We start from the raw sequence: 14,387 nt of genomic DNA, 5'->3' as shown, positions 1-14,387 counted from the left end.
ATGAGTCTGCATTTATCTCAGGGTGGCGTCGAGATGCCCAAAAATCCCGGGCGACCGAGCGCTGAGAAAGCCGCACATGCTAAAGGCTACACACTGCTGACGAGTCCCCTCGTGCTGGAGGCTACACACTGCTGACGAGTCCCCGCACACTGGAGGCTACGTGGCACTGACGAGTCGCCACGTGCTAGAGGCTACGTGGCACTGACGACGAGACCAACAGCCAAAGCACAAACAAGGCCCCAGTGTGAGCTCACGCCGTCAGAGTGCCCGGGTAACTCGGCGTGGACGACAGCAAGCGCTGGTTCAACCGCAGCCAGGAGACCGGCAGTCACTCCGCAATGCAGGAACATAAATGTCTGCGGTTCATATCTTCATCGACTTTCGAAAGAGAGAGGGCGCAATGGTTATTATTGCTGTGTGTATCAACTACAATGCACTACGCGCCGTCTGCTTCGCGACGCAGGGGCATTCGAAACGACTCGGCCCATGGCGTTCCGGCGTCGCGGTCCAAATTAGCAAAACGATAAAACATTACCTGCAAATTGGGATCACACTGAGTAACATCGCCTTTGAAACCCAGCGGGCTTGCGATGATATCCGCACGCTGCAAGAATGGTCACGCGAGCATCAAGCACGCTCTGTCGTCGTCGTTAGTCGCGTACCTTGAGGTAGAGGGAGGGAATGTCTTGCAGCGCTCGCTCCGGCAGCTCCGAGGTGGGCACGGCCGTGCTGTCCCGGAGTACGAGCTCCTCCTCCGAGCCCTCTGCGTTGAGCCGCAGGTACAGGTCGGCGCCGCGCGCCGTCAGTCGGCCCAGCGAGCCCACCACCGTCACCTCGTGCGCGAAGGCGCCGGGCAGGTTGAAGTTGAGCGTGACGGTGGCGCAGGCGCCGCCGCTCAGCAGCAGCTGGAAGGCGCAGAAGTCGTCGCTGGTGACGCGGCGCACGCCGCGGATGTCGTCCGTCTGGCGCACGAACGTGCGCAGCAGGCCGTGCGCGCGCTCGGCCCGCTGGCCCGTCAGAAAGGTCACCAGGTCGACGATGTAGCCGCCCGAGGCGTGCAGGCCGCCGCCGCCCATGAGCTCATCGCATAGCCAGCTGTAGCGGCGGCCCAGCACGCTGCCCGAGTGCACGCGCGCCTCGCACACCATGACGCGGCCGACGCGGCCCGCGGCGATGAGCTCTCGCATGCGCTGGAAGGCGGGCAGCATGCGCAGCGCCGTGCCCATGAGGCTCAGCAGCTGCGGGTAGTAGCGCGCCGCCAGCACCATCTCCAGCGCCGCCTCCGCCGTCACCGCCTTCTCGCACAGAACGTTCTTGCCGATTCCTGCAGGCGGAAGCGGGGAAGGGGGTTCGGGTTATTTAGTTGGGTGCAGTATATATATGTATTAACCGATTTGGACTGTAATTAAGATATGTCCTCCGGTTAAACCACATTTGAGCATCGTGTGTCAAAGTTGTCCGATTAGCAGGTTGGCTACGTACGGTGCAATACATAAAACTAAAATATAAACTAAACTATTTTTATTTTACCGGGTAAGGCCCACTGAGCTATATATCTCTTTTTCTGAAGGAGCCTGGCCACAAACGATAGCTCAACAAAGTGCCTTGTCATCACGTGGAAATTTATAGCAGCCAAATACTCTAAACGGATGTCAAAATGGAAGACTCAGAGAAAACTTCACACGACCATGGGGGAGAGAGAGACACGCAAACTCCAAATATACAGAAGGTGTCAGGGTCGGGATCGAACCCTGGAGCTCCTGTATACCAGGCGAGGGAGTTAACATCTTGCACGGCCCAAGACGTCTCCTGCTGCATGGTGTGCACGTTTCCCTTGGCCGAGCAAACATCGTGACTGTGCAGGCTCGGTCGGACAGCTTTACCATGCACGCTGTAGGTACGTACCTTGAACTTCTTTCGCACCGTACATAGCCAACCGTGTTAATCGGAGGTGCAATTAGCATGGTTGCTACGCTGTTGCTGGAATGGAGTAACCAGCCCCCAACGGGGACAAGCAACTGTCGCTGTGTGAAGCTGAAAGCGTCTCTCTTTAAGAGATGTTTGATCGGTTTCCCAGAATGTCTGTTGCTCTTGGGGCGAGCTTTGTGGATTTGACACGGACTGCGAGGAGACTTTGCTCTCTGCCAGCATGTCGTTCTGTTCCTGCCCGGAGACAAGCTTCCAAAGTTACACCCTGACGTTATTATTATTCTTGTTATTTTCGGGGTGGAGAGATTAGCATAGTGCACTATGAAGCTGGAGGCCTGAGTTCAATTCCCAGCCATGGTTAACATCTTAAACTATTAAATTATAAACTAAACTTTTTATTTTTCCACGTAAGGCACACTGAGCTACGTAGCTCTTTTTCTGAAGCGACCTGGCCACAACGAAATGGTTCATCACGTGGACATTTATCGCGGCCAAATACAGCACTCTAAATGCGTGACGTCAATTCTAAATACAGAGGGAAAAACCAGAGGACCCGGAAAAAAAATCCACCCGACCACGGGGAGAATGCGCAAATTCCAAAAATACAACAGGCGTCCGGGTTGGGGTCGAACCCATGACCTCCTGTATACCAGTGGAGGTAGTTAACATCTCATCACCATCTATGGGCACAGTGACATCTGAATAGGTCCTAGGTCCACCCCCCTCTACCAACCGGCACTGACCCCACGTGGTGAAGTATGGTCAAACAACTGACACAGTCGTGTGGAGGCCTTCATCCATCAGTGCATTCATAAAAGGGATATATTCATTGTAATGTTAATAACCGAGTATATACAGCTGCAAAACAGACTCCACATCAACACACGGTGAGGCAGCTGCACTGAGCTCCTATGTGTATTTAAAAGCATTACTCTCGTTCGAAACGTGGAAGACGGCTTGAATTGAGATCCACCCCCATCCTCATCAAGATATCCAACAAGCTGCCGAGCCAAGCCATTAAGCGAGGCTGTTTTCAATGCTACTTAAAACCACACCGGATTAGGTCATTTTATTTACGCTCAGCGATTCGGTGACACATTTGTGACCGCATTTGGCACGAACAATTACCGACCGCTGTTGGGCCATGGGGCTTATCAGCCGATACAACGGTCACCAAACACCTTGCCAGGCACAAATCTCAAATAACGGCTATCGATTTACAATCATGCGTTGCTCCAGATTTGTCTGGGCGTAAACATATTTAAAACACGTGGAGCTAATATGCCTGACGCTGCCCGTTTAACTTATCACTGCGAAAACACTCTGCTGCCTCTCTTATCTGGAAGGCAAGTAGTGCTGACATTTCCCCAGCGCTGACCACAGGGATTCCAAAACTGCACACGCTTCCTGAGCCGTGCACGGTGCTGATAAAGTGTGCCCTGTACAGCACTCAAACACACACACACACCCTCACAACACTTGCGCAAACACACGCTTGCACGCTACTATGCAGTGCGTATTTGTGTTGCGTAGCCCGAGATATTTCGATAACGGAACAAACTCTTCCAGTGTAATACGTTCCTGTATAATTTCAACAAATATGATTCTTTGCCATTCGGTACCAACTTCACGGAGCTAAAAACGGCACCGGCTCAGTCGGCTGAATGTCCCCCCCAGCAGCCGGTGAACTCAGGACTGAGTCACTTTGCTGGGAGTCCTTGACGAGTGGATCTTACTCCACTCGCAGGATGAACAGCGCTTACTGGTTTAGCTTTGACAGGGAAACTAACAATCACAAATTCATGTTATGCTCGGGAGAGAGATGCCAATATTGAGGCCTGTGTGCTGTCAGAGGGCTTCAGGAGAGGGTTTGCGTAGTTTTGCTGTTCCTCCTCCATTGTCGGAGCACAGACTACGGTGGTTCACCAAGTGGACTTCAAGTTATAGGGCGTTTAAATGAAATTGTATCTCAATTGTGTCTACAGCAGCCTGGCGATTACTTGCTCTTCAAATAAAGGCCCGTGGGTCACTGGCGGCCCCCGACAATACACAGATAGTGACCCACCCCCCCCATCATCATCATCGTGCTGCTGTCAAACCCCAATGGTTTTAAATGTGTGGCTGCCCTTGCACTGATGATGAATTATCGGCAAAAGTGGCCCCCTCTGAAAATGAGTGAAGAACACCGCATCAAAGAGTCTCCAATGACTGCTGAACTAGGAAGGAAACATGACGACGCGGGTTCACAGTTCCACCTTGATCAGCGGGGACGAATCAGTGGCACACGTGCCGATTTTTGGGCTGTGCGGTCGCTCTTCCGACAAAACAAGAGTTGCATTCTGGGTATCCTAGACAGTGCGATGGCCTCGACATGCGAGTCCACGTCACCGTCGTCGTTATCATTGTCGTCGTTATTATCATCATCGTCGTTATCCTCATTGTCGTCGTCATCGTCGTCGTCACACGAACCATATGCTCAACTCCCACCCCACGGGTTACATTTTACGGCACAGTTTTACAATGCTGTTAAAACACAATGGCCCTGTTATTATGGTTGGGAAAAGGCAACTCTTGCTACCGCGAAAGCCAAACACGGGGGGGGTGTAAGCGGTGCAAAACCCGATAATTGGTTCTTTACCCTTCTATCTGGCAACAAAACTGACACCTTTTTTACAAGGAGTCATGTTTGCATAGACCGCAATACCTGCAGTCATAATACAAACAAAAGAACATAACTCTGATAATGTGCACTGTCCTTAAAGTTGATTGATCCACACCCGAGACAGCTTTCCTTAGAGCCTAGTCTCATATGGGTTGGACCAGATGACGCCAAAAGGCGCATTATGACTGCAGGTATTGCGGTCTATGCAAACATGACTCCTTGTAAAAAAGGTGTCAGTTTTGTTGCCAGATAGAAGGGTAAAGAACCAATTATCATATTTTTACTGGCAAATGAGGTTCCCATAGTGGTGCAAAACCCGTCGGCACTCCAACACACAGCGCACACACAGCGCACACACGCGCACGTACGGCAGTGGCTCAATGTACGTACGTTGAACTTCTTTTCGCACCGTACGTAGCCAACCATGATAATCGGGGCTACACAAGAGCTGGGTGATTCCCGTGACGATTCCTGCATGAATCACAATTTCTCTGTGGGCGATTCCCACATTAAAAATCGACTTTCATGTGAATAGGAACCGAACCGGGATTTGTACAAGAAAATTGGATTCCACCGAGAACCTGTTGTGAATTGAGCTTAACAAAAAGCATTCATGATTCTAGATGGCCAGAAAAGCAATTCTGGCCGATCCCAGGCATTGTATTTATGTACAACTTCTTTTGAGTCGTACGTAGCCAACCGTGCTAATCTGAGGAGCGGGGAAAGGACAACAAACTAAACACAAAACGCAGTTTAATAGAGCGACAGAGTGGAAGAGCTAAAGCCTTTCGCTTCTCACGCAAGCGAATAAACGACAGCCTACTGAGATTTATTCTCGGTGATAGGAACACCAGCAGGGTTTTGGCTGCGCTTACAGCGATGCTGCAACAGAACACAGCCCTCTCCCCGCGAATGCACTGGCAGCCCTCAATAACAAGGACATTGTTTGTTCTCATCCGGGAGAGATTTAGTTTCTACACGGTGGTTGTGCCATGGGGCGAGACCTCGAGGTCGAGGCGCGCGACCGGGGTCGTGAGTTTTAACTCGGCACAGAAACATTACCAAGTGGCACCGCTGGCACTGTGACACCACTGACTTTGAAGGATTCATCACAATCAGAATATTTATTTATACTGCAGGAGGAGGAATCCGATGAGCTACAGAGCTCTTGTTCACAGATGTCCAGTAGGGGCACGGGGTAAGAACGCTACAACAACAAACAGTACATCCATAATAGAGGTGTTTGGGTTAGATCGCGAAAAGGCCTATATTATGGATAATATTGGTCGCAAAAGCCTACGTGTTAAACAAACAGAACATCATCATCAAGTTCATTCATTTATATCAACTGGGTTCTCACGTGCGTGATCAAATGAAAATATTGTGAGCGTGTGAACCCGGTTTAACTTGAATAAACAATTAATCGTTACAAGCCGAGGATATGCTCTTTGCCAACTCGGTGCCCACACCCAAATTCCCTGAGTCTTGGTGTGTGCCTGCTACTGTGTACCTCGTTCGCAACTAAATATTTACCTATGACTACAAAGTGAATAACTGTGAACAGACTGGAACTCACATGAACGTCCAGAAAAAAACACCTCGTTCGAGACCCAAACATCGCACGTGACTTTGACATTCCTCCCCCTCAAAGACACCGGTGGTACCCCGGGCAACCACACTAGAACACCAACAGGCCGATGCACCGCACCTCCTTCATGAATGGACAACGAATGGCAGAGGCCACAGTAGCGCGATTGTAGCCTTGCAACCGAACCAAGGGACTGTGCTCCTTCCACGGAAGAGGAATCGCAAATGACACAAACTCTCTCCTGAGGTCCTCTCAATCGCGTGTGTGTGTGGAACTTCCTTCCCACCGTACGAAGTCGACCGTGCTAATCAGGGGTGCGAGCAGACGTCTACATTGGCATGTAGCTCCCGAACACACTGCCATGCTGAAGAAGAGAACTGGAAAGTCTCTTTACTTGCTGAATTCCTACTCTGGCCAGACTACCTTTGGGCTGGATTCCTTGAATTCGTCAGCCACTGCTGAACTACACCAGGAAACAGTACCCTCTTGTAAAGGACAACAAACTAAACACAGAACTTCTTGATATTAAGAATAGGTTTTACCCTTTTTGACAATAAAACAAGTGTTAAGATGTTCAAACACCACATGGGTACCTTTTGCAAGGCATCAAGTCTGCATTATCCACACGTACTTGTGGCAAAACATGCAAACTAACACCCTCCGATAGATATAATGTATGCATTATGTTTGAAATCTATTCTTATTTTTCGTCATTTTTTATAGTAGCAAAGAGGTCCCATAGATAGACTTGCATTTTGTTGCATCGAATATCGTGCATCAGATGGAGGTGGATGAGTGGCTCCTGTATCTAATAATGCCGATGCTGCAAACCAATTGCTGCATCGCAGTATCCTGAGGCAAACTAAAGTTGTATTATTATATTAAAGTAGCCAATGTTATAAACTATTTAAACTATAAACTATTTTTTATTTTACCAGGTAAGGGCCACTGAGCTATGTAGCTCTTTTTCAGAAGCGACCTGGCCACAAATGATAGCTCAACGGAGTGGCTTATCACGTGGAAATGTATAAAAACAAAATCCTCTAAACGCGTGATGTTGATTCTAAATGTGGAGGGATAAACCGGAGAACCCGGAGAAAAATCCATGCCAACACGGGGAGAAAGACATGCAAACTCCAAATATATGAGGCGTCAGGATTGGGATCGAATCCACGACCTCCTGTATACCAGGCGAGGTAATTAACATCTCCTAGCCACCGTGGTGCCCCTGCATTCAGTTCCGTGTTCTTCACCAGCATCAAACAAGTTCGGTAAACTATGCAGATTTCTCAACTTTCGGGTATCTGCTCAAACAGCCACGCCGGGCATTAACCAGAAAACCCGGTCTTTCAAATTCAGCAATTTAGCGGTGAGGTGAAGACTCGATTACATACGGACCCGCCCATACTGGACATCTGTGAAAAAGAGTTTCGCAACTTATCGGTATTCCTCCTCCAGTCTAAATACAGATTCTGATACCTCCACCCCACAGCTGCCATTTAGCAACAACAACAACAAAACCGGTATTTGTTTTGAACGCGTATGAATCATTCCATTCAGGTGCTGTCTTTCATCTCACGCTGGGCTTCTGAATTACGAGTCTGCAGGCCCTTTACAGTCTGGGGGTATCATTAATGCCACGATGGCGAGATGTTAACTATCTCGCCTGGTATACAGGAGGTCGTGGGTTCGATCCCGACCCTGACGCCTGCTATATATTTGGAGTTTCCATGTTCTCCCCGTGGTTGCGTGGATTTTTCCCTGGGTCCTCCGGTTTTTCCCTCCACATTTAGAAGCATGCGTTTAGGGTATTTGGCTGCTATAAATTGCCACGTGATGAGCCACTTCGTTGAGCTATGACTTGTGGCCATGTCGCTTCTGAAAAAGAGCGATATAACTCTGTGGGCCTTACCTGGTAAAATCTAAATTGTTTAGTTTTCGTTCATAGCTTAGTTTAATTGGCTTGTGACCGGTTAAGAGACATCTGAAATGGGGTCCGAAAAATTGTCAATGGGTTTATTATTAAGGCAGCAGAGGGTCCCCCCCATTGAATGCGCACATCCGGCTGGATTCAACCGGTGTGACAGTCGTGAATGGAATCTCTCACGAATGTGGCTAACCCTCCACAACAACACTGGACTGTTTTAAAACTTTACTCCAACTTCTTGTCAGTATTGGGGAAAATAAAGCAGGAGGATTCCCCTCTTGCCATATATGTCACTTTCTAAAGTGCGTGACCACGGGGAAAGAAACGTTCATGAACGTTTGACAATACCTGTGCCACTCGCAAAGCGATGAAGACGCTAACGCGGCATTGCGAGTGAGCCACCGCAGACACGGAGCGGCACCAGGTCAGCTCACAAACGCCTCGAGACCAACCGCGGCCACCTGCGCACCACCGGCCGTGACTGAACCAACAGGGTTCCTTGCTCACCCCGTGTGCAACGCATCGTCCTTGTTAAGGGACGGGGAAAATATCACTCGGTCGCCCATTTACGCTGTTTGGAAACAGTTCTCCGTAATTGACATCTATTCCTGGCCAAAACGCAGCTTGGGTTTAGCGTCACGGGGCTCATGGAATGAGCAACAGGGGATGCGTGGCTGGGCATGGCTATTTGATTTCCTGGCCCGTGAATAGTGTCCTTGCCAAAGTTCACAGTCTGCACTGGTGAAAAAGAGCTTCATAGCTCATCGGATTTCTCCAGTGTAAATAAAGATTCTGATAGTGATTCTGAAAATGTATGGGAACCACAGAGAAACTTTGCCACTCAACTTTGTTCCGAGAAACCTGGTTTCAGGGCCTGGTGTTTGGACAATGCAGGAAGATTCCGGAAGGAATTCTGGAAGAGATATCTGTAGGTGTTTATTGCGACACAGCTTTGCAGTCAAATACGCACCACTGTGCCCGCACGCTTTTGTTTTAATCGATTTAGAAAGGGAAATGTTTATAACGATTAAGATTCACAACAGAGAAGATGAGAGAGAAAAGGCTGGTGTGGTTCGGTCATGTTGAGAGGAAACAGGAACATTACGTGAGTCAGAAGGTGCAAGTAATGCAAGTGGAAGGTAAGAGATCAAGAGGGGGGGGGGGGGCGATGTGGCGTGATCGGACATGGTGGCCCGAGGAGCGGAAAGAGAGATGGCGCAGGACAGGGCAGCGTGGAGAAGGTTGGCAAGGGCAGCAGATGCCACGTGAGTGGGACAAACGCGTGGAAGAAGTCACAACAGTGCACTCCATCACGGAACTTAAAACCCCCTGCACTGTGTATGGAGTTGGATCATGGTGACTAGGGTTCAAGTGAAGCTGCAACACGCAGCTGCAATGGAACGTTTCTCCATCAGCAATGTCCGAGAATCCTTGGGGATGTGACCTTTCCGTGCCGGACACACCCCCTGTGCAAATGCAAATGCAGGTCCATAGCCTGAGCCTCTCCCTGCCACTCAGTCCCCTCTACCCATTCCTTCTCCACAAGCCAAACCACCCCCCCACCCCTTAGGCTACCCATCACAGCCGGGCAACCGACCTGGGAAGAGGTCATCATCATGATTATCCCTGCTGGGCAGGAACCTACCTGAGATATGGACAAGCGAGGCACGACACCGAGACAAACTTTTCTGCTTGAGAGAGCTGAGTGATGTCACCAGGTAGACGCCTCGTTTTCACGGTGACATGTATGTAGTCTATGTGGAACTTCTTTAGCCCGTATTTAGCCAACCGTGCTAATCGGAGTGTACAGGGGAAGGACGACTGACTAAACACAAAAAGCAGTTCGAAGATGATTTAAACGTGCATACCTCCAGTGGCTTCCTAATATCATAAGGAAGAGCACTCCAGACGGCCGCAGAAGCGCATCTGAAAGCAGGCAATGAGGTGACCATCTTTGTTTGACGGTTAGCCAAAAGCCGCTGCTGCTGCGAGGATGACGGGAGTTTGCGTTATGATGGTTTATGCTCCTTGACGCGATCAGCAACGAGGTGATTGCGGTTCATGTGGCAAGCGCTTTGACGTGGCGACTGGCGGAGGCCGCTGCTGCCGGGTAGCGCTGAAACATAAAACTAAAACTACACTCACAAATAAAGATCAAATCTAAGCGAAATAGAAAGCTGATAATAACAATATCAATCACTCTCGAAATTCCAATAAAATGAAGTATGATAAAAGCAAATCATAATAATTGCAGGGTAAACCAATCAGATAACAGAATTGGTTTTAAAATATTTAGTGACAGGGAAAGCCTGCAGTACAAATAGGTGAGTTTTAAGACAGGGATTTACAAAGTGACACAGACTCGGAATCCCTAATGGGCCGAGGAAGGGGATTCCACAATCGCAGACATTTACACGGCGAGGGCAAAACATCTCCCGAGTACAACCGCTGATCACTGCCGACTACAAAGTGGTACCCCGTTTAACAAAGTGCGAAAATACGATGGGCTGAGTTCACGAGACCCTTACCCGAGCATCCGAGCTGACGTTGAAGGAGGCTATCGAGAGATATATGGGCACACAGTGGCATCTGCCGGTTGAAAAAAAACCCAACAACATAAACACCGCAATTTACTTCCATAACGTGTTGTCAAAACACCAGAGTGGTCACCCAAGACATTTAACAGCTCCATAACAAACTACAAAGAGCGCAGTCGAATTTCAGCGAGTGGAAATTAAATATGAAAGTGGAAACTAAACTGAGATGGCTTACAGCACGTGCATACATAAAAAATACACTGATAGAATACAACATACATACATCCATAAACATGACAAAATAATAAAGAGATTCCCACAAACATATACAAGTATAACCACAGGCAACTAAGTATCTCTATCTTTCATGTATAGCTCTGCTCATTGCTCCCTCTCTTTTGCACCTCTGACAATTGGCTTGTCTCCTACTAAGGTGGCTCTGAACACTGCTATGAAGGACCTTCACTTCCATGGCAGTGGCTCATTTTTCCTCCGCTGCCTCCCCGTGGCTCCCTCGCGGTCTAAAGTCCCCTCTTCCTTCTCGCCTTCGGCTCAAGACCGATTGGGTTAGATCTCTCCCCTCCACGGTACCCTGCTGATACACGCACGGTGTGTGTGTCTTTGTCGTAGTTTCACCCTGATAGAAGCTGCCTTCTTTCACTGCATGTTCTGCCCGTGGTCGCGTGCATTTTCTCCAGGTCCTCTCTCCACATTTATAAACATGCGTTCAGATTATTTGGCTGCTTTAAATTTCCACGTGATAAGCCACTTCGTTCAGGAATCATGGTGTAGCCTGGTTGCTTCTGAAAAACATCTATATAGCTCAGTGGGCCTTACCTAATAGTAAAAAGTAGACTTACAGTGAATTACTTCATCTTAACCCCTCTATTTAAGACAGAAATCGCTTGATGAAGCTGGTTGTAATTACCAGCGAAACGTCGTACTCGAATTGTAAATGTTGTGGGTTTACTCTCCAACACACAGGTGCGATGAATTAGTAACTAATTGGCGCGTTTTGTTTACGTTACAAATCTTATTGGCTGTGTCGGGTGGTGGAAGGTTACGACACATTTATACTTACGCGATCTAACCCAAAACATTGTATTAATAATATTGGCCGCGAAAGCCTACGTGTTAATATGTATTTTTGTTGTTTCAATCTATACTCCAAACCTCTTACTTCCATGAGCAATGCCCTGCCAACTTATGAACGCAGAGATGTTTTTAGCCTGATAATACGCTCCCCATGAAAGTAAAGTTGCAGTGCACTATACACGTACGGTTCCAAAGATTGCCAAAAACAAATGTTTCACTGTCATCCCACTTTCCAAGGTGTTCACTATTCAAGCCCACCCCACCCCCTGCCTTGCTTTTTAAATGTAGGTGTTAATTTCAGTGCAGTTTGGAGCCCATTTTGAAGACCTTCAACAACAAGCCTTTGACAGTCATCTTTCGCAGTCCACTCGCCACCGCCTCAACCACAACGAACGCCTCCCTCCCTCCCTACGGGCGGACTTTGCCCGTGAAATTCCACAGACCAGCCCCTTGACCTCGCGTGCCCTGCAATGCACCCCGGCACATCTAGGCTCACTCGGCCTTGCATGACCCGGACTCATTCGTGTCATGCACCGAGCGCAATCGCTCGCTGACATCGGTGACCTCGCCTAAGGTGATGGATGGACAATTTGTACTTGACGTGGAAACATAAAAAAAGATGCATGTAGGAATTACAATGATTAAGCCCTGCATCTTAAGTGTTCCTTTAACGAGTGCGCGACGGAATTTCAAATTCAGTGACTTCCTGCTCAACAGCGTGGGAGGCACTCAGGGCCTGAGCCATCCATGGGGGTTCACGTCCTCATGCTGGGGCCCAGTCTGCCCAATCTATGATGGTTGGCTTCACGATGTCCAAGTCACAAATTCATTCATTTTCTTGTCAGTTTAACACGTAGGTTTTCCCGGACAATATTATCCACAATAAAGATGGTTTTGGGTTAGATCGCATAAATATAAACGACGCATTTATATTTACGCAATTTAACCCAAATAACCTTTATTATGGAGTTTCCTTGTCGCCTTTGGCAGTGGCTGCCCCCTCTCAAGCGCACAGATGCCAACGACAATGTCGGCTGGTGGCCACGACAAAAAAACTTCCTTCCTTCCTGAAACACAATGAGCACTCCCCAACGTAAGCGGGGCGCCTCTCGACAGAGCACGCCACCGCCATCCTCCTCCCCATGGCACCGGCCGATAGCCCGAACGCAGCGGAGGGATTTAGTGCCGCTTAACAACGGCACTCAGTTGCTGACGACATCACAAGGCACCAAGCAGCACTGGCGCAACCCACAGCAGTCGAGCTCTCACGTCAATACCACAATCTCGCTGCCACTATGCACTCATAGTATGCTGCCAATGCCGCCGATGAGGATAATGTTGATGCTAATGGTGATGCTAATGGTGACTGCTGATGATGTCGACCATCGCGCTGATATTGCTGCTGTGAACCATCATAATGACGTCTTAAACCCATACAAATATAATACTGAGCCCACACCGATGTTACTCATGCCCATGCTGATCTCTGTCATGATGTCAATAGCACTGCAGTACGTATTCTGCTGGTCATAATACTGCGTCTCAGGTTGAAGACATTTGTACTGCTGATGATGATGACGCCGGTAATATTGATTCTAATATGTTGTTGACAGTGGCTTTAAATATCATTGAATCTGACAGGACTGCTGCCAATGACCGCTGGTATACTCTTGTTGGCAATGCTGTGGTGCTGATGATCCGATGAAGAACCAAGCTGACAATGACGATGGTGATGCTCGCTGATAAATCAGTCGAGCTGCTGGAAAAACGACGATCTTCACGCCGTGCCCCTGTTATACAATTGGCACTGATGGACAATTAAAACTAAATCAAACAAAACTTTTATTTTACCAGGTAAGGCCCACTGAGTTAGTAGTCGTCGGGGCTATGACTACAACTCACGAGCTATAAATGTGGACAATTATAGCAGCCGCATTCTCCAAACACATGTCGATTCTAAATGTGGAGGGAAAAACCGGACCCGGATAAAAATCCACACGACCACGGGGAGAGAAAGAGAGAGGCAACACGCAAACTCCAAATCTAGAGCAGCAAGCGTCAGGGTCGGGATCGAACCCACTACCTCCTTCATACCAGGCGAGGTAGTTAACATTCCCTAGCCACCGTGATGATGATGATGATGAGAGAGAGAGACGCAAATTCTAAATATACAGCAGGCGTGAGGATCGGGATCGAAACCACGACCTCCTGACCACCAGGCGAGGGAGTTAACATCTCCTGGCCACCGTGGCGCCCGAATTGATAACCAGCCGACAGCATGCCTGCGGTCGCATTACTCAAACCATGGACCGCATGTGTATGCATGTATAGTGTGTATGCATGCATAGTGTGTATGCATGTATAGTGTGTATGCATGCATAGTGTGTGTGTATGTACAGTGTGTGTGTATGTACAGTGTGTGAACTTCTTTCGCACCGTGCGTAGCCAACCGTGTGAATGGGAGGTGCCCGCGTCTCTCAGCCGCAGACGTTTCCAGAGATTCACCGACGGGACTGCTCCCACTACGACTACTAACGACATCCTCCACCGGCTCAGCCGAAACAACAAGAACAACAAGAAGCTATGAGAATGTTTTACCCTTTCTGGCAATAAAACGGGTGTTAAGATGTTAAAATACCAAACTGAAAC

General features: G+C 48.7%; 1 protein-coding gene across 1 annotated transcript in view; it reads right to left on the bottom strand.

Annotated features, from left to right (window-relative positions):
• The window catches only part of GFOD2 (Gfo/Idh/MocA-like oxidoreductase domain containing 2), a 29,087-nt gene that overhangs the window by 13,593 nt on the left and 1,107 nt on the right, over positions 1-14,387 (bottom strand). The window contains exon 2 of the mRNA XM_078613885.1: positions 663-1,324. Coding sequence (XP_078470011.1) covers positions 663-1,324 — 662 coding nt within the window. The remainder of the gene's footprint in view (positions 1-662; positions 1,325-14,387) is intronic.

This window comes from Lampetra planeri, chromosome 42 (genome assembly GCF_965212315.1).
Source record: "Lampetra planeri chromosome 42, kcLamPlan1.2.h2, whole genome shotgun sequence".
NCBI classification, from domain to species: domain Eukaryota; kingdom Metazoa; phylum Chordata; class Hyperoartia; order Petromyzontiformes; family Petromyzontidae; genus Lampetra; species Lampetra planeri.
Note: the sequence above shows the minus strand (reverse complement) of the source record. Positions and strands in the feature narration are given on the sequence as shown.